The sequence below is a fragment of the Xenopus laevis genome, chromosome 9_10S, assembly GCF_017654675.1.
Source record: "Xenopus laevis strain J_2021 chromosome 9_10S, Xenopus_laevis_v10.1, whole genome shotgun sequence".
NCBI lineage: Eukaryota > Metazoa > Chordata > Amphibia > Anura > Pipidae > Xenopus > Xenopus laevis.
The window spans coordinates 35,633,354-35,661,232 of record NC_054388.1 but is presented as its reverse complement, the minus strand read 5'-3'; the positions used below and the strand labels follow the sequence as shown (position 1 = coordinate 35,661,232).

Below are 27,879 nucleotides of genomic sequence, written 5' to 3'. Positions count from 1 at the left end.
CCACTTCCTAATAACTTATATGTTTTGATAAACTAGCTGGGAAGTGGCAACCCTATAGTGGTACCACTCTGTAAGTCACTAAGACCTTCTGCAAGAACAGACTCTGTGCTTATATAAACTTGATTGTGGCTATAACAGACAATTCCACTAATTAGAAGGAGTATCTAGTAAAGGTAAATTCAAAACAACTAGACTTGCTGAGTAATCAATGAAGACGTTTCACTACTCATCCGAGAGCTTCTTCAGTTGAACTGAAGAAGCTGCTCGGATGAGTAGTGAAACGTCTTCATTGATTACTCAGCAAGTCCAGTTGTTTTAAATTTACCTATATTAGATATATCATGACCTGGATGAATGAAACTCTTTATAGTCAAATTAGAAGGAGTGTTGAGATACTTTTGACAATACAATATATATATTATATAAAATGTTCACTCTTCATATAAATGTTGAGTTGTGAAATGTCAACTAGTAACCCAGTTTGAAGTATACACAGTACAAGATTTAGTGGTCAAGAGGTGGTCCAGTTTGCTTATAATGCCTGTGTGGATGAAGATGAATATAAAGATAGCATTTTAAGGCTTGAAGACTAGTGACAGGGATCTGTCAGCTCAGTGAAGGGATTTCCATAGCATGGGTGCATTCAAGAAAAGTCCTGAAAGCGTGAACAAGACAGAGTAAGTCATTTTTTGTAGTTGGATGAGAGCAAAGTTAGAATGTATTCAACAGTATTGAGTATTTAAATATATGGCCACATTGCATGTGACAGAAATGCAGTTATATATCTACACTCTCTCTACAGTGGATTGCTGGGATGGGCCAGACGGGATGCCAGTTATTTACCATGGGCATACGCTGACCACCAAAATAAAGTTCTCAGAAGTCTTGAGCACCATCAAGGAACATGCTTTTGTCACTTCAGAGTGAGTACTTGCTTGCTGCATTTTTGTAAAATGCCCAGACAAAAATACAAGCAGTTGGTGAAGCTTTGTACACTAGCTAGTACAGATAATAATTATGTTTTAAGGTATAACATACACCTCTCATACAATTTGTACTGGTATATCATCTATATGTCCATCTTCTCTCCCTCTATAACCCAAAGCTTGGGGGATTTGATGATATTTAGTAGTGTTGGGAAATCCAGCAATCACTTGTCACTGTGACTATCTGAAATAAAGTTATTGGACACAGTTGCCAAAAATGCAGATGGCAGATTCCAGTGGTCGGTTTTGGGAAGTGACTGGAGGAGATTCCATGTGTTTTATTGCGGTTGCCTTTTTTAGAGAAAGATGGGAGCTGCTAATGACAAATATACTTTTGTGATACCAGTCTAAAATATGCCCTAAGCACGCCCTGATTTGGTCAGTTATTTATGGTGCCACCATTTGGCTATGTACAGCACCGAGGGTCCTTTGGCTACAATAAAATATGCCTGTCCTATTATTCCACTGGAGTGTGTTTGATCTGGCCAATCAGTGGGTTGATCTTCAGATGCAAAAATTAAGTCATAACTCCTCATCCTACCCTATATCCAGGTTGATTTACAGGACACACACTTTTTTATTGGCCCCTTCCATCAGTAAGCAGCAGGCAGCAATGTTTGAAGAAATCTGCTTTTTATCAACAGTACCAATGAGTTATTTTAAGTATGGTAAAAAAAAAACATTCCTTTTTTTCATATGACTCTCTGTTTAGATACCCTGTTATCTTATCAATTGAAGACCACTGCAGCATTGCACAACAAAGAAATATGGCTCAGCACTTTAAGAAGGTTTTTGGGGACATGCTTCTGACAAAGCCTGTGGATGTCAATGCAGATGGCCTTCCCTCTCCCAACCAACTAAAACGAAAAATCCTCATCAAGGTGTGGGTTAAACAAATGGCAAATCTTTAAAACTCATTAAAAAGCTTGTAGTTAAAAATTAGCTGGATTCCATACATATTATCCCTGTGCCCTACTTAATGTGACCCTGCATGTTGTCCGACTGATTGGCCAACAGTTGGATAACGCACAAGGCATCATACATGGTATGGTCACCTTTCTACTCTTTTGATCATTTAGGCAGATAGACACTGTTCATAACAGCAGGTATTGAAGAGGAGCTGTAGCTCCTGACTGGTGCATCAGCTGATAATAATTTTAAACAGGCTTGTTTTAACAACAGATTGTAAAAAAATGTTATAACATGGTAACTTTTCCCCAGTAAAAGAACATCATATGTAGTCATTAATGTAAAGATTTGGTTGGGCAGTTGGCCAATTTTGACTTGGTCATGTATGCCAGCATAGGGGTCCGTTTTGGCGGCAGACCAACCTTCGCACAAATTAACTGCAATCTAACAGGATTGAAGTTCAATATTTATTTAATCTGCCAAGGCAAATTATCAACTGGTGCAGTAGCAAAGAATAAAAGTAACTTGACTACTCTCTAGCAATCATTCTGGCTGATGACTCAAACAATAGAATGTGTATGTCCCTGCGTATGGCCAGTCATGCATATTTAGCCAGTAGCCAGAGAAAACAACATTTTTGTGTCAGAATTATTTCTCATTTTACTGTCTAAGGAAAATAATACCTACACATAAGATGTAGAGTAGTTAAAGCAAGCTGTAGGTGTAGTTCAGGAAGACTGAAATTAAATCGTGGCTTGTCGGCACTGAAAAGTTTTTAGATGGTGGATACCTGACTTGTGGTCTAGCTTAGTCAGAATGCTTTAGGGAACACGAGTAAATGTGTTAATATTTGTGGTTTTTGTAACACGTTACGCAGCACAAGAAGCTGGCAGAAGGCAGCACTTATGAAGAGATACCGTCCTCCACAGTCTACTCTGAGAATGACATCAGCAACTCCATCAAGAATGGAATTTTGTACCTGCAAGATCCCATCAACCATGTGAGTTGTGCAGCTTGTTTTCAATGTGTGTTCAGAAGGTAGGAGCTTGTGTAAAGCTGATAAAGGCCTAATAATTTTACTGATAATGCACTTTTATCTTATTGCAAAAAATATATTTCCAATGCAGAACCATTCTATGGGTCTCACTTTTGGAAAGTGGCAGGTGACTTTGGCACTAAGTTTGGAAGGGTTTTTTTTGTACTTATTGTTCTTCTCTGCTTTTCCAAGACCATTATTTATATGCATAGATAATTACACTTCAGTGACAATCCATTATGAAATCCAACCTATTGCCTTTCTTAATTTAATAAGTAGGCATGGGCAGCTATACCGGAACTAACTTCCTTAAAATCCCTGTCTTAAATCCATAAGCACATTGTCTGAATGATACTTTGGGGTCCAATGATGTTGACTGCGTAACATTGCTAATGCCCTACTTTCATCTACAGGAGTGGTACCCACATTTCTTTGTCCTCACCAGCAGCAAGATCTATTATTCAGAGGAGACCACTGGCAACCAGGCTAATGATGATGAGGAAGAACAGAAGGAGGTAAGGATGAACGTGATTAGACAAAGCTACAACAAGGAGACATGGAGAGGAGATGGAGAGGAGAATGCACAAGACTTTTAGCTGAACATGTTTGCCTTATGCTGTGCATGTGTGGTTTTAAATTCCTCTCCATGTCTCCAGTTTTTTTTATTATATTTCCTCGCAGGCCAGTAACAGCTCAGAGTTGCACTCTGCTGAAAAGTGGTTCCACGGAAAGCTGGGTGCAGGAAGGGATGGACGGCACATTGCTGAACGTCTGCTGACAGATTACTGTATTGAAACTGGGGCTCCAGACGGCTCCTTTCTGGTGCGGGAAAGTGAGACGTTTGTGGGGGATTACACACTCTCCTTCTGGTAAGAGTTCTGTACCTAGTCATTTTTCTTTCTGCAAAAAAACACCAAGTGCTCAAACTGAATTTTAATGTCTGAGTGTGCCTTATCAGAGGTTTCATATTTTTGGAGTTCAACAACCCAGTAGCAGCCACTACAAACAAGCATGCACAACCCTCTAGTAGTGTAAGACATTACCTTAAGTTTAGGACTGACCCATGGAAATGGGTAGTTGGATTAACATTTGTGGAAATGCTAACCACTTTAAAGGGGAACTCCAAAAAAAATAGCTTAAGCTTTTTGAAATTTCAAGCAACTTTGCAATATACATCAATTAAAAAATATGCAGACTTTTCATGATTTTTAATGGTTTCTGACAGTTACCTGAGCCTAGCCCCCTGCTCTCATGCTGATCTGTCTGACTACTTTGCTGAGCTGGCTGACTACTGTAAAAATTGAAGTGAACATAGGTGCTAAATTGTATCACAGCAGTTAACATAAGCAACTAAATTCTACTGCAAACTTGGAAATGAAAGTAAAGTACTTTGTTGCTATAGATAGCTCCACTGGTGCAGTTTTGCACAACCCAACTGGTGTTATAAACAGGACTTGAAGCGATGATAAGAATAAAGTGACATAAGCACTAGCATATCAGAAAATATACGCACATAGAAATCTCAGAAAGCAAATCATAATTTCCTAGACTGCTCTGTGTAACTGTAATTTCAGTTATACGTTAGAAACTAGTAAGAAATTATATTTTGCTTTTACTGGAATGTTTATATAGGCCACTTTCCTGTTTACATCTGAATTTTTGTTTTGGGTTTCCTAGGAGAAATGGAAAAGTCCAGCATTGTAGGATACACTCGAGGCAAGAAGCTGGGAGTCCCAAATTTTTCCTGACAGATAACCTGGTGTTTGAGAGTCTGTATGCACTGATTACTCACTACCAGCAAATGCCCCTGAGGTGCAATGAGTTTGAGATGCGACTGACAGAACCTGTTCCACAGACCAATGCCCACGAGAGCAAGGAGTGAGTAAGGGAAAATAAAGATTAATGGACCTGGTTAGATGAACAGAAGATGGTTTGGTTTATGATACCATATATACAATAGGAAAGATGGTGGCATGTTGTCTTACCTACAGTGTAAAAATAAACTAAATCTAGCAATTCTATGGATTTTTGTATAGGAAGATTTACAATTAAGACCAAGTCAAGTTTTACGTTGACTCCTCTAGGTGGTACCATGCCAGCCTCACCCGGGGGCAAGCAGAACATATGTTGATGAGAGTTCCACGAGATGGAGCCTTTTTGGTGCGTAAGAGGAGTGAACAGAACTCATATGCAATCTCCTTCCGGTGAGACAATCAACTTCCATATCATAACTCTTCTTTAACAGTTTATTTCTGTTTTCTGGTCTACTTTTCTTTTTCTGAATGTTCTCCTACTTCCTAATTTTGTATCTGTGTCACTTGACAGAGCCGAAGGAAAGATCAAACACTGCCGGGTTATACAGGAAGGTCAAAGCGTTGTCCTTGGAAGCTCCGAATTTGACAGCCTAGTGGATCTGATAAGTTACTATGAGAAGCATCCTCTGTATCGGAAGATGAAGCTGCGTTACCCCATTAATGAAGAAACACTTGAAAAGATTGGCACGCCTGTGAGTACTGGAAATCCTTTAGAGCAAGGTAAGCCTTCAATGGGTCTAGTGTAGAACTAAACTTGGTATCCTGTGTTGCAGGATCCAGATTATGGAGCTCTATATGAGGGAAGGAACCCTGGTTTCTATGTGGAGGCCAATCCAATGCCTACATTTAAGGTATCTATGAATAATAAATCGAAGAATATTTAGTTCTTGTGTGTTGTTTGTGAGCTTGTCTTTTGTCTCCCTCCTGCCCCATATTTTTTCCTTTTTATGACCCTCTGTTTTCCCCCCTTAGAAATCCTTGTTTCTCTTCCCTCTGTTTCTTCCCAGTGCTCTGTCAGGGCCCTGTTTGATTATAAGGCTCAACGTGAGGATGAATTGACTTTCACCAAGAATACAATCATCCAGAATGTAGAGAAGCAAGAGGGAGGATGGTAAGCAGAGCCGGTCCATTCCTTACTTTTACTGTCTGTGCCTTCCGTTGTCTGTCTCAGTAAATTAGACTTGTTGGTTATTCAGGGCCAGCTTCAAACTTATATTAGAAAATATGTCTGTGGAGAGTTTGTGCAGACTGGGTACCACAAAATCCACTGAAGGACTGGGTTAAGCCCATTGCTCTCCACATATCTTGTATAAATGGATGTTCTGATTTTAATCATGATTGGTTACGTGTGACTATAAAGTGGTAATTAAAAGTTTGTGAACCCTTTGAACTTCTATATTTTATATGGATGTGACATCATCTGATTTTTATATCCATGCTTTTTTAGTAAAACATTTTTTATTGTCATATTAAAATCACAAAATTCCCCACATGGAGCCTAATGCATTTCATGCTTACCTAGCACTTAGACATAGGCAATGCCAAATGGAACATGTCTCCATAAATATATATACATTTACAGATGAACCCACCCATCTTCAAAACCAATCACAGTTGAGCAAGGCTATTAACTGTTTCCAAACCATGTTCCAGGGTAAAAAGTATCAGAATAAATACATAAAGTGCATTAGAGTATATATTGTAACTATGTCATTACACAAAGCAAGTCACATCAAATATAAAATTCATACCCAGTGGTAGCCACGTCTGTAACTTAAAAAAATCCAATAAACTTCTTGTTTATGTAATCTAATTAAAATAGCTCTGTCCCCTTATTCCTGTTTTAACTTAAAGTAGATAAAGAAAAAGTAGTTAAACAAATGAAACAAAAATGATTATATTTGGTCATGTATTTATTAAAAATAAAAATGATACAATAATACATCTGCATGTGGCAAAAGTAAAAGAATCATGCTCTTGGTATTTGGTGTGACCCCCTTGTGCAGCAATAACTGCAATCAAACGTTTGCTGAAACTATTGATCAGTCCTGCACATCAACTCGGAGGAATTTTAGCCCATTCCTCCATACAGAACAGCTTCCGCTCTTGGATGTTAGTGGGTTTCCTCCAACATGCTTGCTTCAAGTCTTTCCACAACATTTCAATTGGATTAAGGTCAGGACTTTGACATGGCCATTCCAGAACATTCACTTTATTCTTCTTTAACCATTCTTTGGTAGAATGGTTGTGTGTTTAGGACTGTTGTCTTGCTGCATGAGCCGCTGTCTCTTGAGATGCAGTTCAAGGACAGATGTCATGACATTTTCCTTTAGAATTCTCTGGTATAGTTCAGAATTCATTGTTCCATCAATGATGACAAGCCATCCAGGCCCAGATGCAGCAAAATAGGCCCAGACCAGAACACTTACACCACAATGCTTCATAGATGGGATAAAGTTCTTATGCTGGAATGCATCGTTTTTCTCTAAATGATACACTCCTCGTTTAAGCAAAAAAGTTCTATTTTGGCTTCATCTGTCCACAAAACATTCTTCCAGTATCCTTCACATGTTATTTAGCAATATGATAGATGGTCAGCAATATTTTTGGGGAAGAGAAGTGGCTTTCTCCTTGCTACCCTGCCATACACACCATTGCTATTCAGTGTTCTCCTGGTGGTGGACTCATGAACATCAAGGCCTTAATTGCTTAGAAGTTACCCTGGGTTCCTTTGTAACTTCTCTGACTATTAGATGCCCTGCAGTTGCAGTTATCTTTGATGGACAACCACTTTTGGGTATTGTAACAACAGTCATGCATTTCCTCCACGTGTACACAACCTGTCTCACTGTTGATTGGTGGAGTCCAAACTCTTCAGAGATAGTCTAGTAACCTCAGACACCTCCTTTGTTCAAGCCATGATACACATCCACAAATGTGTTGCATATGTGATCAGGCGTTGCGGGATCCCCGTTCTTTAAATAAAACAGGCTCTCTTACTCACAACTGATCCCATTGACTGAAAACACCAGCCTTTTGATTTCATTCTTTCCTACAAATCATATGATAATACCAAGGATTCACTTACTTTTGCCACATGCAGATATGTTATTGGATAACTTTTTTTTACAATAAACACATGACGAAATATAATCATTGTTGTTTCATTGGATTAACTATGTTTTCTTCATCTACATTTAGGACTTGTTTGAAAAACAAATGATGTTTTAGGTCACATTCATATAAAAATATAGAAAATTGTAAGTTTACAAATTTTCAAGCACCACTGTATTTTAAAGAATGTAAAATTGTTGTGGCATAGGCATTAAACACATACTTTGTTAAATGTGTAGTGGTAAATAGATTTTACCTGATAAAGGATATTTGACTTTTGTGACTTGACACTTTCTTATGACGATAGCTAGACTCAAGTCATAAGAAGGAAGCACAGGGCTGTTGTTTTCATCAAAGGATGGAAGCAAAACTGTCATTTTCTTTTTTTTAAACATATGACTGATGGCTTTTTGGCACAAATAAAGCAATTTAGCCAGCTTATTCCGTGACATCAAAAAATTACCACTGCCAAACACTGGCTACTCCCTTGACAGCACAAAAAATGTACTGAACTAAAATGTATTTCATGTTCTTGCAGGCCTGAAAGAGGTAAAATGTATTAAGGGCAAACCCAAATTTTGCAATTAAGCCCTGCATTCTACTGATTATGATTATGTATTATGAAGGCCATTTTGTAACAATGGTGTCCTTTTATTAGGTGGCGAGGAGACTGTGGGGGTAAAAAACAGATGTGGTTCCCTGCTAACTATGTGGAAGAGATCTTTAGTCCACCTGAGCCTGAACCTGAGAGGCAGGTGGGTCTGAGTTACTCAGGATGTTCTCGAGAGGCATGGCTCTGCTGTGCTGCCATGTAACTGCTAGTTCTTATCCATTCCTTAGTATTTAGAGCTGCATAACTGTACATGTTGCAGCACAGCTTTCCACTCTTAGTCACCCTGTTTGCTGCTTGGTCAACATTTTGTACATCTTTACACTACTGATGTGGTCATTCCTTTAAAGGGCAAGAAAACCCCTAATTCACTGTGGCTGCCACATATCTGGCACCCCACAGTGATGGTAAACTTCTGCATGCATAGTAGAGTAACATTTTCACATTTGATGCTCCACTGTGCTACTTTTTTCCAGTGCTGGTGCATTTATTTCCTTAAAGGAGCACCAGCATGGGAAAACAACTTGGTGATTCATTTCACTAAGCCTAACATTTTGCAACCCCCCAGTGAATTTGTGTATCTCTGTCCTTTAAAGGAGAAGGAAAGATTAAAATTAAGTAAGCTTTATCAGAAAGGTCTATATAAATACACCAGTAAACCCTCAAAGTAATGATGCTCTGAGTCCTCTGTCAAAAGAAACACAGCATTCTTTCCTTCTATTGTGTACACATGGACTTCTGTATCAGACTTCCTGTTTTCAGCTTAAACCCCCAGGGCTATGGCTTGAGCATGCTCAGTTTGCTCCTCTACCCCTCCCTCCTTCCATCCCTGCTGTAATCTGAGTTTAGAGCTATGAGTGAGCAGGGATAGACTCAGGCAGGAAGTGATGTCACAGCAAGCAAATATGGCAGCTGCTATCCTAAACAAACAGAGACACTGTCTAGAGCTGTTTACTCAGGTATGGAAAAGCATTCTAAAGGATAAAAATGGTGTTCTAGCTTGCACTGTTGTGGCTAATCTATTGGCAATAAACTGCCTTGGTAGCTTTCCTTCTCCTTTAAGCTATTTAACAATATACAGTATCACATTAGCCTCATTACTTTAGAAGAAGGTAAGAAAGCTGAGTGCTAAATCATATTGTGAGAGCATTGGAAGGGGTGTTAATAAATAAAGCTCAGTATTATCTAATCCTATATCTACTTAGCACGTTACAGACATTTTACATCATTCACATCAGTCTCTGCCTTGGTGGAGCTTACAATCTAAGTTCTTTATCACATTTACACACACTATGGTCGGTTTATCAGGAGCCAATTAACTGTGAATCTTACTCTTTCCTGTACTTCCTTAGCATCTAGATGAGAACAGTCCTCTAGGAGATCTGCTAGGTGGAGTTTTGGATGTGCCATCCTGTCACATTGGTAAGTTATACTGGCTGTCTTAAAGTGGTAGTATAGGTGTGATAATGACAACAATATGTTTAATAAATTTTCACCCTTTCATTTAGTTCCCCGGCAGGACGTTTTTAATGGCCGACCCTTTGTATTCACCATTACTGGGCCTCAGTTAAACCGATATCCTCTTGATGTCGCTGCAGACACACTGGAAGACATGCAAGACTGGATAAGAAAAATTCGGGAAGCAGCTCAAACTGCTGATGCGCGGGTATGATAACAGATTCTGCTTGCTCACTTATGTATTTATTTTCTCTCTATATACTTAATTTGGTACCCTTTCTGCAGCTCACAGAAGGCAAAATTATGGAGCGCCGAAAGAAGATTGCCCTTGAACTCTCAGAACTTGTCATCTACTGCCGGCCAGTGCCCTTTGACGAAGAGAGTAGGTGTTTTTGTTTTATAACTCTGGTGAAAGTGTGACTGTATTTTGGTTGATAAAAAACGTAATTTTTTTTCCAGAGATTGGCACTGAAAAGGCCTGTTACCGTGACATGTCTTCCTTCCCTGAGACCAAAGCTGAAAAGTATGTCAACAAGATGAAAGGGAAGAAATTCCTCCAGTACAACCGGCGGCAGCTATCTCGTATCTATCCCAAAGGACAACGACTCGATTCATCAAACTATGACCCCCTGACAATGTGGATCTGTGGCAGTCAACTCGTAGCGCTCAACTTCCAGACACCAGGTATGCACTGCTAACTAGTTCAGTGTCCTTCATGCCAGATGTCAGAAGGGTGAACTTTTTTCCCCTTGTAAGTGGAATAATAACAGGCTAAATATAGAATTTAGTATTTCACATTTCCTACAGCAGCAGGGTCATTTTAATGTTTTTTTTTTGTTTTTCTTTCAAGTAAATTTGTAATTCATATGATCCTATTCTTCTTACAGACAAACCCATGCAAATGAACCAGGCTCTTTTCCAGTCCGGGGGCCGTTGCGGTTATGTTTTTCAGCCAAACTGCATGAGGGATGAAATGTTTGATCCGTTTGACAAAGGCACTCTGCTTCTAGAGACAATAACCATCAGCATTGAGGTTAGTGATAAGACACTGAAAACCATGTAAAATATTAAGATATGACTATAGCAATCACCTTACTATACTTCTAGGAATTTCCAAGACAACAATAAACTATAATTTCAAAATCTCCCCTGGTTCCAAATCACCCCATTCACAGCTTGGTCCCCACTATTTAAAACTCTGCTATAATGGAAATCCTAAAAAACGTTCAACCAACAGTGCTGTAAATGGCATTCATCCCTTTCTTAGATCCTTGGTGCCCGCCATCTGCCAAAGATTGGAAGGGGCATTGTCTGCCCTTTTGTGGAGGTAGAAGTTTGTGGTACTGAATATGACAATGCAAAGCAGAAGACAGAATTTGTAGGTAAGTGAGATGAAGTAGGAGACACTAAGGAATATATATATATATATATATATATATATATATATATATATATATATATATATATAAATAAAATGAATGCATTTATTTATTTTAAGTCTTGCTCCTTAAAGGATAATTAAACCTTTAAAATAGGTGAATGTAAAATTGATGAGGGTGCTATTCTAAAAACTTCTGCAATGTACATTCATTATTTATATTTATTTTATTCCAAGATATCAAAGGAGGATGCATGTGTTGTTGGTATGAATGAATTTTGTTACAACAGGGCCACCTGCTGGTCGATTTCCAACCAGTCTGACCACCAAGTAGTCGGAGAAGTTGTCAGGAGAAAGAAACAGGCTGCTCTGTTGTTCTTCTGCTTAGGAAAGGTTTAAGAAAGGCTTCTATTTTTTTCCTAATCAGAAGAACATCAGAGCAGCCTCTTTCTTTCTCCTGACAACTTCCTTGACTACTTGGTGGTCAGACTGGTTGTAAACTGACCAGCAGTTGGCGATGTTGTAACAAAATTCATTCATATTAACAGTACATGTATCCCTTAATATCTTGGAATTAAAGAAAAATAAACAATGAATGTACATTGCAAAAGTTCTTAGAACAGCACCCTCATCAATTTTACATTCACTTATTTTAAAGGTTTACTTTTCCTTTAAATGCTGCTTTGGATTTTATACTGTAAAAAGGTACAGGTGTTGACTATCATGTACAAATTTCACAGGCCCCTGTCCCGAGGTGTCAAATTTACGCGTATAGTTTCAAACTTTGGCGGAACCACTTGTAACAAGTAAAATGAGGCTACACTGATTTGACACAGTATCACATACCAAAAGTGGGGGTGAACATATGCCTGAACCTACTAAGTAGCAGCTGGACCGCAAAGAAAAATATTAAACCATTTAATAGCACTGGCAAAGGGTATCTAGTAGTTTTTTGGTATTTTAATTGACCACTTCCCAAATCAGCTTTGCTACTCAAAACTTGGGTTAAATGTTGGGCGCAGCATTCTCCTATCGCCACATTAGTAGGCGGTGGGCTCCCTCACATAAACTCCGCCGACCCACGTTTCACCATCAAGCGGGACTTCAATTATGGATCTGTACAAGTCATCACAGAACTCCGCACAGGGCTTATGAAACGTGCCTGTGGGTCCCCGTGTAATATGGAGGCTCACAGGTCTGGACTGGGACTCAAAATAGGCCCTGGCATTTCCAGTACACAGAGTCCCAACCAGTCCCCCACCAGCCAACTCCACAGTGACTGTCTATTGCATCTTACAGCAGCCCCTCAACCCACAGATTGACAGTCCAGGCCTGGAGGTTCAATACGGCTAAACAGCCGATCCGTGAGTAACACTACTTTAATAGACTGACAACTAAAGGACCGTATTATATAAAAGTTTTATGGCTGGTACTGTATTTACGTCTAGACAGAATATCACACGTGAGATTGTTGGAACTATGTGAGCATGTGGACTAAATACATATATATATATATATATTTATATATATATATATATATATATATATATATATATATATATATATATATATATATATATATATATATATATATATATCTAGATATCTAGATATATATATAATACACAAAAGCCATGAATATCTTGTAAATTATTCCTTATAAACGGTGAGTAGTGATGTCATCAGTTATAAACGGTGAGTAGTGATGTAATTTCTGTCACATGACTCACTTAAATTTGTGTATAATAATTAATAAAGTACCCCCAGTTGTAAAATATGAGGATATTATAAGTTACCTCGGAGTTCCATGACCTGTATAAAAACACTCGGCCTTCGGCCTCGTGTTTTTATATCGTCATGAAACTCCTCGGTAACTTATAATATCCTTATATTTTACAACAGGGGGTACTTTATTCACTATATATATATATATATATATATATATATATATATATATATATATATATATATATATATATATATATATATATATATATATATATATATATATATATATATATATATATATACATACATACAGACGAACAAAGGTAGTAGCGCACTCCTGGGTTTTCTTAGATAAAAAAATTATTTATTTCATCATCATTAAAATAGTCAGCAATCTCAATGATCATGAAATAAATTAATTTTTTATCTAAGAAAACCCAGGAGTGCGCTACTACCTTTGTTCGTCTGCATCTACTTTTTCCCAAGAGCAGCACCCGGGTAGATGAAAGTAATTGCCAAGAGGAGTGCGGATCATTAAGATTGCATTACATATATATATATATATATATATATATATATATATATATATATATATATATATATATATATATATATATATTGAAGTGGAACTTTGGACTAGTGGAAAATAAACCAAATTTGGGGCTAGTACAAACAAAAAAAGACTGTACATGCAGCTAAGATAAAAAAAATTGAAGGGTTGAAATGAGTGATATGAAATGACTGGGCGCCATTTGGTGTGTATGTGTGGTGGGAGCTCCCTCGTGTAAATGTTTTATGTCTATGATATAATAGGTGGTGACATGTTTTAAGAATATATTTACGCTATTTGATGTTTCAGGCCTAACTAGCTGGAGGCCGATTGGCTAGATATGGTAATTAAAGTGACAACGACAAGTGCTGGGAGAGAAAGTAGCTGGTTTAGGAAGGATGTTATTAAAGGGATTTTGTCATTATTTTTTATGGTGTAGTTTTTATTTCTAAATTACACTGTTTACACTGCAAATAATTCTCTTTACCATGTAAAATTTAATTCGTAACCCAAAAAGAGTATATTTTTAGTTGTAATATTGGTGTGTAGGCAGCCATCTCAGGTCATTTTGCCTGGTCATGTGGTTTCGGAAAGAGCCAGTGCTGCACGATGGAACCGATTTCTGGCCATTGTTTCTCCTACTCAATGTAACTGAAGGAGTCGTAGTGGGACATGGATTTTTACTATTGAGTGCTGTTCTTATATCTACCAGTGAGCTGTTATCTTATGTCCTATGTCAAGGAGCTATTATTTTGGTACCTTCCAATTGTTCTGCTGATGGGCTGCTGGGGGGAAAGAAGGGAGGGGGTGATATCACTCCAACTTGCAGTGCTGCAGTTAAGCGTGAAGTTTATCAGAGCACAAGTCACATGACTGGTGGCACCTGTGAATCTGGCAAAATGTCTAGCCCAATGTCAGATTTCAAAATTAAATATAAAAAAAATGGAACTGGAATGCTAAATGGAACAGACCGGACATACCACCACTGGAAATCTGGAAAGAACTAGTCAATAAGGCCCTGCATTGCTATAAAGCCACCTATTTTGCCAGAGGATGTACAGACAAGTTCATAGATATATGGATGATTTGGGTGCTTAACTCTGAAACCAATAGCCCTCACGTCTTCTAGAACTTTGTGTGTATAAAAATATGCTATATATTTGACCTTGATTCCAGTCTGATTCCTGACCCCCCCTCTTCTCCCTTTTCTAACTCTTCTCCTTTTTCTCCTTTTATTTTCTTTCCCTCTCCTTTCCTTTATTCTAATTCATGTTATTTATGGTTACCTTGTTATTTACCCTTTGCACAAAACTCAATAAAAATATGTTTAAAAAAAAAATCTTTGCACTTTAGAAAATGAAATTTCAGTGCAGAATTCTATTAACTTGTGCATTTTGGGGAAAAAAAACATGTTTTCCCATGACAGTATCCCTTTAAGAAAATGAGCAACCTTCCAAAACTCTGAAATCTTTTCTTTTTTTTTTTTCATCAGTGGATAATGGCTTAAACCCCGTCTGGCCACAGAAAACCTTCTCCTTTGTCGTTGCTAACCCTGAATTTGCTTTCCTACGGTTTGTGGTCTATGACGAGGACATGTTTAGTGATCAGAACTTCTTGGCTCAAGCCTCATTTGTGGTCCGTGGCTTAAAAACAGGTAATGGATTTGTGAAAAAAGCAATTGGTAAAATGGAAAGAGTTGGTTTTTGTTAGATTTTCATGTCTGCTTATTAAAAAAATTTACTTTTTGTTATAGGATATAGAGCCATCCCACTCAAAAATAACTACACTGAAGATCTGGAACTGGCATTACTGCTCATTAAGATAGACATCAAGGTGAGGCAGTTCAAACGTAAAAGAGTTTCTGCAAGTATTTAACTTAAATGATTACTGAACAACAAGCATACTACAAATAGTTATGATTACTGAAAACCAAGCATACCCCAAGTATTTACAATCCAATGAGACAAGTCTCATGGATGATGTATGAACCTAACATCATTATTAAATACAGTTTACCAGTGGTAGAGCTGCATACTTCATTGGAAGCTCTGTGTTCATGTAAGCCATTGGAGAAGGTGCTATGATATTCCTTAAAATAAGCCAACTTGCCTTACTTAAACTGCTGACTATGGATTAAACAATGGAATAGAATTGGGACTGTATCATTTATGTTCTTCTTTGTGGTGTTTAATTGCTTATGTCTGACCAGTTGGTTCTGTTTTATTATGTATATTCAGCACAATGAAAAGGGACATTTTTTCTTTATACATTTACTTTAAAGTATAAACACGTTTATTAATCACTGATCATTTAAAGCTTTGAGCTATTCAGAAGTCAGGTAGGAGGAACATTAGACATACTGTACATAAGAAGAAGTTGTCTACTTCTTCACTTGACTTGACTTGCACTTTATTGTCTTGGCATCTAGTTCAATTTTACTATAAATAGAGTTGTGATCAGAATAACGGCAGTCCAACATCACTAACCTGATCAATCGCTGTTTTTGGTAGAAATTATATTTCTACATGGCAAATAATTTACTAGTAGAGTAATAGAAAACCAACAGACCTGACATGCATGCTGCTGATTCTGTGTAACTGAATCATTAATTGAAGCTCGTTCCAAATAATAATAACTTGTTCCAAATAATAACAGTGTGGAGTTCAATTAGTGAGGTCATTCATTCTGTGAAAAAAGGTGTCAATTACAATTACCTTATTTACGAAAGGAAGGCAGCAAATGTTGTGCAGGCTGGTTATAGTGCATTTCTCTCTGAGTAAAGTGTGTTGTTCTAGACATTGTTCAGAGTACTTTGATTAAAAAGTTGATTGGAGAGGGGAAAACATATAAATACATGCAGAAAATGATAGTCTGCTCAGCTAAAATTATTTCGGATGATGTGGAAGAAATAGAAAACAACAATTCGAATGGATAGAAGAATAGCCAAAATGGCAAAGACTCGGTCAATGATCAGCTCCAGGAAGATCAAAGAAGATCTAAAGTTACCTGTGAGTACTGTTACAATTAGAAGACACCTATGTGAAGCAAAGCTATCGGCAAGAAGCCCCTGCAAAGTCATATTGTTGAAAAAAAGACACGATGAAGAGCTTACAATTTGCCAACTGGGGCTCATTTATAAACTTTTTACAGGGAAGATTGGTTTGCATAGTGAATATATTTGCCCTGTGCATGGTTATGTTTATAAAGGTGGATAAAAGTGTGCAAACAGAATAGAGTTTTTAGGGGTTTTTTTTTGCACTTGGAATGTCCATAGGAGCTTTTAAAATATGGCAAAAAAAATCGTGAATTGTGAATATATATGCTAACACTCTTCATGTGAGTTACGCCACGACTTTGGCGGGGGAGAAATTTTTCGCAAAACTTTTTGCAAGTTACGAATTGAATTACTATCAATGCTATATACAACGTATAATGACCTCGTGCCTGTGCTTGTGAATATTTGTGAATTTTTTTTTGCAATGCGAAGTCTCAAAAAACACAAAGATGGGCAAAGCAGTGCAATATTTTAGCGTTCAGGAAAAAACATGGGTAATGCAACCATTTGCAAAAAATTTGCACACAAACTTTTGAAACATTTCTCAGTTTATACAGTGAATGTTTTCTCAATGTTTCAATTGAGAATAGAATGTGCCGTGTTCCCAGTGCATTTGCGTGTATGGAAATAAAAGCTATTTCTTCAAGTACTGAAAGGATATATGCACAGGAGTCAGTTGTACTTTGAAATACAAAATTTATTGCATTAATAACAAGGGTTGAGCATTGCAGAATTAATTTTACATTATGGGGGCATGTGCAAGGCCTCTCTGCCAGTCACATGCACAACCTAAACCAATAAGGTTTTGGTGCAGGACTGCATGAGGGGCAGACTAATTGGAATTGACTATTGACTTCTAAACAAGTATACATCTGGTTAGAGTTTTAAACCTCTTTATTTCAGTAATAATAAACATTAACAGAGGACAAACAGCAATGTTTGGGAACATCAGGACAAAATGCATTGTAAATTGGTGGGACCACAATTAAAAAATGTAAAATACAGGTAAAATCAGGGTACTTAAAATCGAGGTTTCACTGTAAAAGGTTTTTGTGCTTTATTCACTCTATTAAACATGCTATTAATCTGAACACAACTGTACGTGCAGCAAATTGATCTTGTCTGCCTTGGAACATTCTTACAGACTGAGAATGGAGAACTCAATGGAGCTTCTGCACCCAGAGAACGGATCAGTGACCCCATGTCTGGACGAATTTGGGATGGGCCGACAGAGACAAGATATCATTCCAATCATTTGGACGACTTTCGCACCTCGCAAGAACAGTTGTCAGAACACTTTGAGAGAGAAAGGAGGTGACATTAAAAATGGTCTTATATGTACATGACAATATTATTAGGTGTGTTTTGTAATTTCCTGTTTCATGATGCCGATATAGTTTCTTTCTTCTCTTCCAACCCTGCTATTTAGATTTGTTAGGGCCTGTCATACTTTGACTAATTCAAAGAAAGTTTAAGTATGCTGTATGGTACCAAAATATGCAGCACTGTGACTAAACAAAAATTAACACAAACTTTCTCCACTTTAAACTACTTTACTTAACATTAAACATAGGTTCACACATTGATAATTATTTCACAAACCTCTCTTTCCCTACTCGAACAGCATGCCCGTCAAGGGGACCACTGAAATAAAACAAACTGTAAATTGCTAGATCTGATGCTGAAGGGCATGAAACCTTTACATATACAGCATACATTTAATGAAAATATTCTTAAAAAGGATTATGACAGTGGTCCCCAACCAGTGCCTTGGGAGCACCATGTCGCTCACCAGCCCATTGGATGTTGTTGCTATTGGCCTTAAAGTAGGAGCTTAATTTTGAATTCCTGGCTTGAAGGCAAGCTATAGTTGCATAAAATGGTCAATCATTGCTCATATTTGACACCCCCAGAAACATATTGTATGCTCTTTTAAATTTGTTTTTACACTTTAATGTAAAAATAGTTCCTGGATAAAGGGATTACATGTATCAGAGAAGATTTGTTCCAAAACTTAGCACTCTTGTTGTTCTTCTGTTTTTAGAGTCCTCAGGAAAACACGTCTGAGTGGGGATAACCGGCTGTAGAGTACATGGTTTAAATGCTTCTGGAAGATTCTTTGGAAAGATTCAGCCTTTGTTCCTCACGTGAGGGACTGTACATGGGTCGGAGCCCTGTATTTGAAATCTGCACGTTGGCTTGAAAATGCGTGCTTCCACAGTGACTTTATGTGGGAACAATTCAAATATCGCAATCGTTTCCGGAAAGGGAACTATTAACCTACAGCACAGACTCTAGAAATATATATAATGCCTTGTATATTCGTAGGGCAACTAGCAAAGGCTGGTGTATTATCTACTTTCCAGCTTGAAGTGGGCAGTCTCTTGCTTCTCTATTTAGTAACCGTCTGCCATCAAACTGTGAAAAGAGAGGATGCAAAGACATCTCATCTCATCCAACCTTCAGCACCATGAACTGAGATTAAGATGCTTCGTGACTTTATAGGGACAGGAACATTGAGAGGACATTTATCTTGAATTCTTTATTTCTATTTGCAACATCATTCCATGGATGGAGCATTTTGTCTTACTTTTTATTTTGTTTTCGTGTACCACAAACAAGCACAAGAATGGATGGATGTCTTGGGCCAAATTCCCTTGCAGCTCTCTTCAGGTGGGTAGTGAAATGCCATGGTGGCCTTCAATTCAGCATCACAAAAAACCTTAATGCACTTCAGTGGATTGTTTATAAGCTTTACTATTCGGGAAAAAAATGGCTGCCATGACTGTGAGAATCCTACAGTGTTTCGTGATAAAATGCACCAACATCATTGAAACGCCAATAATTCAGAAATCTGGAAAGAGGAAGAGTCTGTTACAGTGGGCACTCATCAAGATGCAGTTCCACTACATGTCTCCATTATATTTCCTATTTATGTGCAATATATAAATTCTGTTTTCATTTTCTTTTTTTTTTAAAATAAACTATAACCCAACATTGAGTTGCAAGTCTCTCTGGCTGATGTTTGGTTGCAAATAAATATCCTTTTATAATACAAGAATATCCTGTAAATGATATCCTTATAAACGGCTCTTAATAATGTCATCAGTTATAAACGGAGCTTAGTGATGTCATCTTTGTCACATGACTCACTAAAACTTGTGTATTATAATAAATAAAGTACCCCTTGGTGGGAAATTTGAGGATACTGTATCAGAAGTAACCTCGATGTTCCATGAAAGGTATAAAAGCACTCGTCCTTTGGCCTCATGCTTTTATATGGTCATAGGTAACTTATATCCTTATATTTTACAATATGGGTGTACTTTTTTCATTAAATAATTATGGCAGCAGCTTACACAGTAATTATCATTTAAGTGATCACAAGCTACTGCATGAGGTTAAAAGGGCAGTGTAAATTTCTTAAACTAGCAAATTATAGAAAAAAAAAATGCATAGGTGAACCTTACTTTTCATCATTTTATAGGGCAAATGTTGTATAATAATAATTGTAACACATACAGCTGTTCCTACAAGCATCAAAACTATACAGAAGATGTTATATCCCTCCAATCTCCACCCCTCTACTCATGTTACCCGTGGCAGCTCATCAGGTACCTACAGCTATTCTATCAGCTACATCAGTGCTGTCCAACTTCTATGGTACAGAGGACCGATAACAGAAGCCAGTATTAGCCACTCCCTGTTTTTAGACCACACCCACTTTAAACCACACCCATGTTACCGCAAGACCACGTCCACATTAATAGCACACCAAAAAACCAAATGGTTGGTGCTCACTGCAGGGATCAGGGCTGGAACTAGGGGTAAGCAGAGTAGGCGGCTGTCTAGGGCGCCATCATTGAGGGGCGCACTTTTAAGGGGATTTTTTTTGTTTTTTCAAGCATTTATTTAATAATTTGTTTCAGTAATCATGGTCACCCAGTTATTATTAACATGTATTTATATAGCGCCAACAAATTGCGTAGCACAGTTGGGTGGAATCCATCTCCTTCACCTTCTCCCTCTTGCCGGCAAGTAATAGCTCCTTCTGTGCAGTGCAGCGCGATGTGCATACACGCGTCAATGACGTCAATGATGTGTTGGGTGATAGAGAGAGGCAGAGAGCTGGGGGGCTGCTTGGTGTGGCTCTCGCTGCTCTCAGCCTTGCACAGTTGCACTGAACTGAAGACATTCTTTCTATTACTGTACAGCCAGGAACAGATTTGGGGCCCATATGTTTGCTGCTGCTGCTGGGCGCTGACACAGGTACATAAATACTTGGGGGCAATATGATGTGATCATATTTATTTTTGGCTGCTGCTGGCACAGGTAAAGATTGGGGGCAATATGAGGGCTGTATGATGAATGACTGCTGAGCTTGCTGGTACGGGCGGGGTGTATTATGGATGGCTGCTGGGCTTGCTGGTACAGGTTTAGGGAGCAGTAATATAAATGAAAAAATGTTGTACACTTTCTTGCTCTCTTTATTTAAAAACCATCATGGTAAGGAGGGAAATGGTAATGCAGGACAGGGGGGCGCTGATTGAAGCTCTTGCCTAGGGTGCCAAACTACCTTGTGCCTGCCCTGGCAAGGATGTCACTCGTGTGAAAAAAGCTAAGTCATATAAGACATACCCATAAATCCATATGCCTCCTCCTCCCCTGTGTATAATACAGTACCCCAGCATATGATTAAACACCTTGGGGGCCACTAACAATAATTTTCAAATGCTAACAAACCCCCAGAACAAATACCAAAGTATGACACACACAGGGAGCATAGGGAAGACAGAACAGAGCAGGAGACAGGAATGAGGATCTAATATGAACTACATACAGTGACACAGTGCTGGTGCCCTATTAGCATTTTGAATAAAATGTGAACAGGTTATCTCTAACTAACATCCACTCCAGACTGATTCCAATTCTCCATAATGCGAATTTCCCTCCAGGACAGAGAATAACTAGCTTCCAACGCTGGTCCCAATCAGACTCCTTATGGGCTTTTCAACTCATGAATGGGAGACAACTTAAAACAATTAGAAGAGATACTAGAAACAGAATCGATCACATCTATGGACCGCCTAAGATTCTGTCAAATCTGACATTTTCTTCTCTCAGAGGGAATACTAAAGCCACAAGAACCAACAGATACACCCTTTGAACAAATCTTTGTTAGTCGTACTCGATTCCCCACGAAATATCTCTACTGTACAAAATCTTACTGGACTCATGCCAATCCCCTGCGATCAAATTTCGCCATACCTGGGAAACAGAACTTGACACTACCTTTACTGATGTTGAATGATCCCTTATACAAGAGAAAACGTTTAGAACAGCTCAGTGCACAAAAATACAGGAAATCAACTATAAGATTTTTTTCACAGTGGTACAGAGTCCCTATCAAGTTGTCTATGATATTCCCAAACCTACCTGACACCTGTTGGAGATGTAACCAAGGAAAAGGAACGCTCACTCACATCTTAAAGGACTGTCTTAAGATAAAACCATACTGGACGTCCATCATGCAGCTATTACCCAAATTTACTGATCTATTGATCACTGACTGCATCCTTTTTTTTTACTACATAACAACCACATGCCTACGGCACAATATAGACATTCCTGTATTTCAACGATGATTAATGCTGCAAAAGCACTAATACCCAAATTGGAGATCGGAGAGGATTCCCACTATTAAAGAATGGGCACAGAAAGTACAAGAATTGTATCTTTTTGAAAAACTAAAAGACACTGACGAAGGGCAAACGAGCGGGAATCGATGCAGACTAAAGTGGTGTCACTGGCTGCTATATACAGAAACTCCGGAATATAAAGCCTTAATCTCCTCAACACCATAAAAATTCTTAGACATGAGATCACCTAGTGAAAAGATGGGTTCAGTGTTGATGCGCTTTCAGGTGCTCTTGGCGTCCCTCCCTCCTACCATGCACTTCATACAACCTCAGGTTCTAATTGTCCTCGCTTAGATACCATACCTGAAATATTAAATTGTAGATACCAATGCCCGACACCTTGCCTAGCTATCGAGCGGCAAAACGAACATCTTCACTCTGATCTCGTTGAAGTTACTCTATTTCTTTTCTGATTCATCTTTGCTCCCTTTTTTTTTCTTCTCTTTTCTCTTTCTGGAATACTAGCATCATAACAATGGCTGATTCATATGTCATAATAATACTACAATGTAGAAAAGTGAAGTCATAAAGGAGTCTATGCAGATTGTGACGTATGATTTGCTGAATTTGGCCAAACTCAAATGTTGCGGGTTTGGATAAACAGGACAATAAAGACTTTTACTCAAGTAACACATTCTATAGTTATAATCAACAATAATAATGTGTATAGATGTAAAAATTACAGAAGAGTCTTTATAACATGGACCTAATCTATTCTCAGCTTTCTAATTACCAGGATGAATATAATTATATTTGGTGATAATATTGCTTACTCCCTACTTCCCCCTTTTTTCTGTATCCCCCTTTCTTCTTCTTTATTAAAATGAAAAATAAAGAATTTATAAAAAAAAATGTGAACAGGTGAACAATGTGGGCAGTTTCAGTCTGGGTCTTAGGTGTGAACAGTACAGGCCTTTACGGGTGTGAACAATAGAGGTGTCACAACTGTGAACAATGCAGGGGATTAGTCTGAATTTGAGGTTTAGACAATGCAGGGGCCAGTTAATCTCTGTAGTGAAAATATTTTATATTTTACACATGGTAAACAGACACAGCAGGCAGACTTTGATGTGGAGGGCCATATAAAGGGGGGGGGGTCGCGGGCCGCATCCCTGAGCTACATCACTGAATCAATACATGCACACTGGGGACCTTCAGCCCAGACTGGTTTTCACTTCACCTAAAGGTAACTGAGGATATAGGCCCCAACAAAAGAACCAGGAAGGTGTGGTTAGCAGGGACATCATTTATTTATTTTTGTCCTTCTGTTTGTGGATGTTAGTAAAGAAGCCCAATCTAAAAAATCTAGCACTGCTTATGATACATTGCTCTTGCTAAATTTTGCCATGAGTGATCTACTTTTAAACACTACTGAAGTCTTAATCTATCAGTGTTTAAATCTTGTGAGCCCCTTTAGTTCTTGCATTTTGGGCAGATAAAAAGACTGTTGAGGCAAGGCACACTAAACTATACTTTCATTTATATTAAAAAGTCAAAAGATTATCCAAAGATTACTGGAACTCCCCTTTCTTTGCCAGCTCTAAAACACTCGATCTCCTCAGAGTACACTAAAACTTCCTTCAAATATAGTTGAGACAGCACTAAAAAAGCTTCAGGGGATTAAGCAGTACACAAATAGTAATATATAGTGTAGTATGTTTAGCCTTGTTTTAGATAGAGTAAGCCCACTCTCCAAACTCTCAAATATACATAGTTAAATGGCAAAGCAAACCACCAACTGTGGTTAACGATTGGGTACTCACAAACGTTTAGGATATAGTTAAGCCCATAAATTTTTGTCGACCATCAACTGCAACTCCCTTCCTCCATTGTAGCTTCAAATATGGAGCAGATAAAAAGCATAAAACCCATTATTAAATGGTATAAAATATATTTAAAATGTGACTGACAAAAATAGCAAGGGTTCAAGCAATACTAGACCGCCAGCGTTGCTTCTCAGCCGCGTGTTCTCCTTCCGGGTGCTTGGTGATGACGTCAGCTGCTTCCTCTATGATTCACCTGACGCGTTTCGTCGAGACCCGACTTCATAAGAGGCCTCAATCTGATGAAGTCGGGTCTCAGACGAAACGCGTCAGGATCTGCTGATTCACTGCGCATGCTCTGTGCTGCTGTCACTTACTGAGCTTACAGACTGACTCACAATATACAGTAAACATAGAATATAAGGCTTATTACTTTAGATAATTACTACATGGCAGCACAGAAACCAGTGCAACTAGCATACAAATTTAATAATCAGCCCTGTAGCATAAGCTTATATTACAGGCCAACCTCATTTTCTGCCTGATAATTTGCGACGGCCCCTAAGCTTAGCTTCTCAACAGCTGCTCGGTGCCCACTGAACATGTGAGTGTCACAGACACTTTCCAAGATGGTGACCCCCTGTGACAAGTTTGAAGTCCTAGATCATTGCTGCTATTGTCAAGCTGAAACTTTAGGCTGGTGCAACAAGGTCACTATATAAAATCTGGCATTTATAGCCATTTGTTTTTAGGGTTTAGTTCTCCTTTAATGTCTAGGTGTTTCCTAGACTTACAAAGTACAATTTCCTGCTATCCAGCATATTGGCTAAAAAAATAAAGTAGCAAAATTTACTATGTAAAAAAAAAACAAAAAAAAAAATGTATGTATGTTGGTACCATGGAAATGGAATCACAGTGTACTGCAACATTTAACCTTCTAGTTAGTCCTCCAATACTATATCCATGTTTGTGTGCTGGTTCAGAATGATTAAGTCTAGAAAACAAATATACTCCCTGTAGCTTTAGTACCATTAAATAAAAGAAGAAAGTCTATATCAATAGAAAATCTTTGTGCTAGCATATTACTAAACAATGATGTATAGAACCAATATGTTGCCAGTCACAACATTAGAACATTCACAGTGCAATACCAGTCTATATCCAATGACCGAAAACATTTTAATGAAAATATTTCACCTTGAATACCCTTTTTGAATCAATAAGCAAAGACTTTTTACTTTTAATGAATCCAGAATCAAAAATGTAGTAGTTCAGGCACCAAGCTGTAAAATGGATTGGAAATTCAGCAGTGGAACAAAAATATAAGCCTTTGGGTAGCACAGATCAAATATTTTTTAAGATCAAGTACATACCATTCATGGTCCAATGCTACCCCAACCCAATATAATAAAATATTTACAAACAAGCCCATCCACTTGTTCCAGCCATGCATAAAACAGCAACAGGATCTAATTTACCAGCCTACCTTCATGGGGAAAATATTTAGTAGCTTGTGCTTTGTTTATATTTTGTAACCACTTATATTCTTTCTGGGACTTGAATCAACTCTCCACAACACTATAATTTATAATTTTCTCACTTCATGTCTCATTTTTGTCCCTGTAGGATTGCCTACAAATCTCTGTGAACACTAAACAGCACCAGGCAAATTGCTTTGTTGCTCACAATGAGAAAAAGTATGACTCTGAACAGTTTTATTATACAACAGGTTATCAAGTATGCCCAGGATGATTACTGATATTAGTGACATAATAATTTCTAGTTTTCAAAGTTTCTAGTTTCAAAAGCAACTGGCCATTTAGAGTTTTTCTTTAACACGTTTCACCACTAATCCAAGTGGTTTCTTCAGTTCTTGAAATGTTTTCAAGAAAAACGCTTTGCCTTTGATTAATTCTTCTAGATACTGTATATCATGACCTGGATAATGAGAATCTTCTTCAGTGGCACAACTAGGTCTTACTGGGCCCATAACATATCCAGAGGTTGTACTGTTTTACCAATAAATTTTGAAATTGCAAATTTCTTAAGGCTTCATACCTCGGGAGTAGAAAGATATGCATACCCAATTTGGATTCGGGGGAAATTGTACCTTCCAAAAATATATGGTTTTCTACCTTTGCAATGTAATGCTCTTCCTTAAACTGTTATTACATTGCAAATTTTAGTTGCGCGTTGATTTAATTGCGCATTGCCCACTTTTAAGAAGTGCTTGATGGTGTCAAATCTTTTGGAGCAAACAAATTTTTTCAGTAAGAAGTTTTATTGCATACACTACGCACTGGAACTAACTATAAAATTCGCAAACCTTCTTCCACTGTTGGAAGAGGTCGCTTAACAGTTTACAGGCTCGCAAAAACTATATTAAATTCGCACTAAGGCAAATTTATTCGCAGAGGGGTAACTTTTCACATTGCGAATATTTTTTTCGTTACCGACTTTTATTACATTCTCACATATATCTTTTTACATAGGTGGAATAACGCCGAAATTCTAACATATTTTTGTCCTGAAAAAAGGTTTTCCTGGGTAAACTAAACCCCCCCCAGGGAAGGCCCCCTAAAGTGAAAGAGTACAAAATGTCTAAAAAATGCTAGTCGGTAGATGTTCGCATTTCATATCAGCTGGCAGGGAAAGGGTTAGAGGGATGGTTACAGCCACTATTAGCCACCTCTTCGAACAACTTCTTCCTAAAGAACTTCTGGCAATGTATTTAAAAGAGACATATTATGGAAAAAGGATATAGGAGCAATGTGCTTTAAAAAGCAGTGTTTGTGGCTTCTTTATTGAAAATTTGTGCAAAAAAAAAACCTACCAGTCCAATCCATCTGTTCCACTTTCTGCCCGCTGAATTGTCTGACTGTGCAGGGGAGCCGGCGGCACTCAGTGCACTGCACTGTAGGATAGGAACCAATCAGCAGTTATGCCGACCTGAGAGGGAACTGAATTCTGTGTAACTGCAGGGCTGTGATTGGCTGTCCTCCTCCTGTGTTTTTGGAAGGGACCATTAGTAGATGCCCACTCCTCATTTAAAACAGACAGGGTAGGAGGTAATCTCCAGGCTCGATAAAAATAGGATGTTTGAGGAAATGACTGCTCGAATAACCGATACCCTGCAACAACACGATGTCTGGGGGAACTGGGATTACTACAAAACCACAATAAACGATGCAACTTAGACTCCCCAATTTTGGATCTTTCAGATGGGTATTGTCATCCCATTAATGGTCTCCACATTTTATTTTGTTTTGTTTTATTTATTATGTTATTGTGGTATTTTCCGCTATTGTCTTTTTTACCTCTCTCTCTTTTTTTCCTTTTGTTTCTTTATGGTTCTTTCCTATCTCTTCTCTCACTAATGTTACAGTATTGTGGTATAGTCTCCGACTGTATTGTTTAAGTAACTGATGAGAATGTTGAACGAAGACAATCGACATAATGTATCGATTGCTGTACTTGTACTATACTGTAAAAAACAATAAAAATTGTAAGTTACAAAAAAAACAAAAACGGACAGGGACCAGAGAATATCTATGGGGAGCTCCAATAAAGGGGTCATTTTTGAAGACAATACTAATTTGTAGCCAAAAGTTAATGTACCATGTAGTATACATCCTTGCATACAAAATGTATCCTATATATCCCTTTTAAGGTGGAATAAGCCTAAGAAATATTATTCAAGGCCATGGGCTATGTGGCATAATAACATGATGATTAAAGGGGACCCGTTACCCAAACAAAATGATTTAAAATCCTATTTT

At 38.0% G+C, this 27,879-nt stretch overlaps 1 protein-coding gene across 3 annotated transcripts in view; it reads left to right on the top strand.

Annotated features, from left to right (window-relative positions):
* The window catches only part of plcg1.S (phospholipase C gamma 1 S homeolog), a 59,248-nt gene extending 39,609 nt beyond the window's left edge, over positions 1 to 19,639 (top strand). For 2 of the 3 annotated variants that reach the window (NM_001088811.1, XM_041577697.1), the window contains 21 exon segments: positions 803 to 923; positions 1,699 to 1,867; positions 2,773 to 2,895; positions 3,345 to 3,446; positions 3,613 to 3,800; positions 4,609 to 4,809; positions 5,016 to 5,135; positions 5,257 to 5,437; positions 5,519 to 5,596; positions 5,753 to 5,856; positions 8,518 to 8,614; positions 9,822 to 9,891; positions 9,978 to 10,135; positions 10,213 to 10,309; positions 10,387 to 10,611; positions 10,815 to 10,960; positions 11,195 to 11,309; positions 15,076 to 15,237; positions 15,337 to 15,416; positions 17,783 to 17,952; positions 18,683 to 19,639. In NM_001088811.1, the coding sequence (NP_001082280.1) occupies positions 803 to 923; positions 1,699 to 1,867; positions 2,773 to 2,895; positions 3,345 to 3,446; positions 3,613 to 3,800; positions 4,609 to 4,809; positions 5,016 to 5,135; positions 5,257 to 5,437; positions 5,519 to 5,596; positions 5,753 to 5,856; positions 8,518 to 8,614; positions 9,822 to 9,891; positions 9,978 to 10,135; positions 10,213 to 10,309; positions 10,387 to 10,611; positions 10,815 to 10,960; positions 11,195 to 11,309; positions 15,076 to 15,237; positions 15,337 to 15,416; positions 17,783 to 17,952; positions 18,683 to 18,725 (2,750 nt within the window). In that variant the 3' untranslated portion in view covers positions 18,726 to 19,639. 3 annotated transcript variants of the gene reach the window in all.
* The last annotated feature ends 8,240 nt before the right edge of the window (positions 19,640 to 27,879 follow it).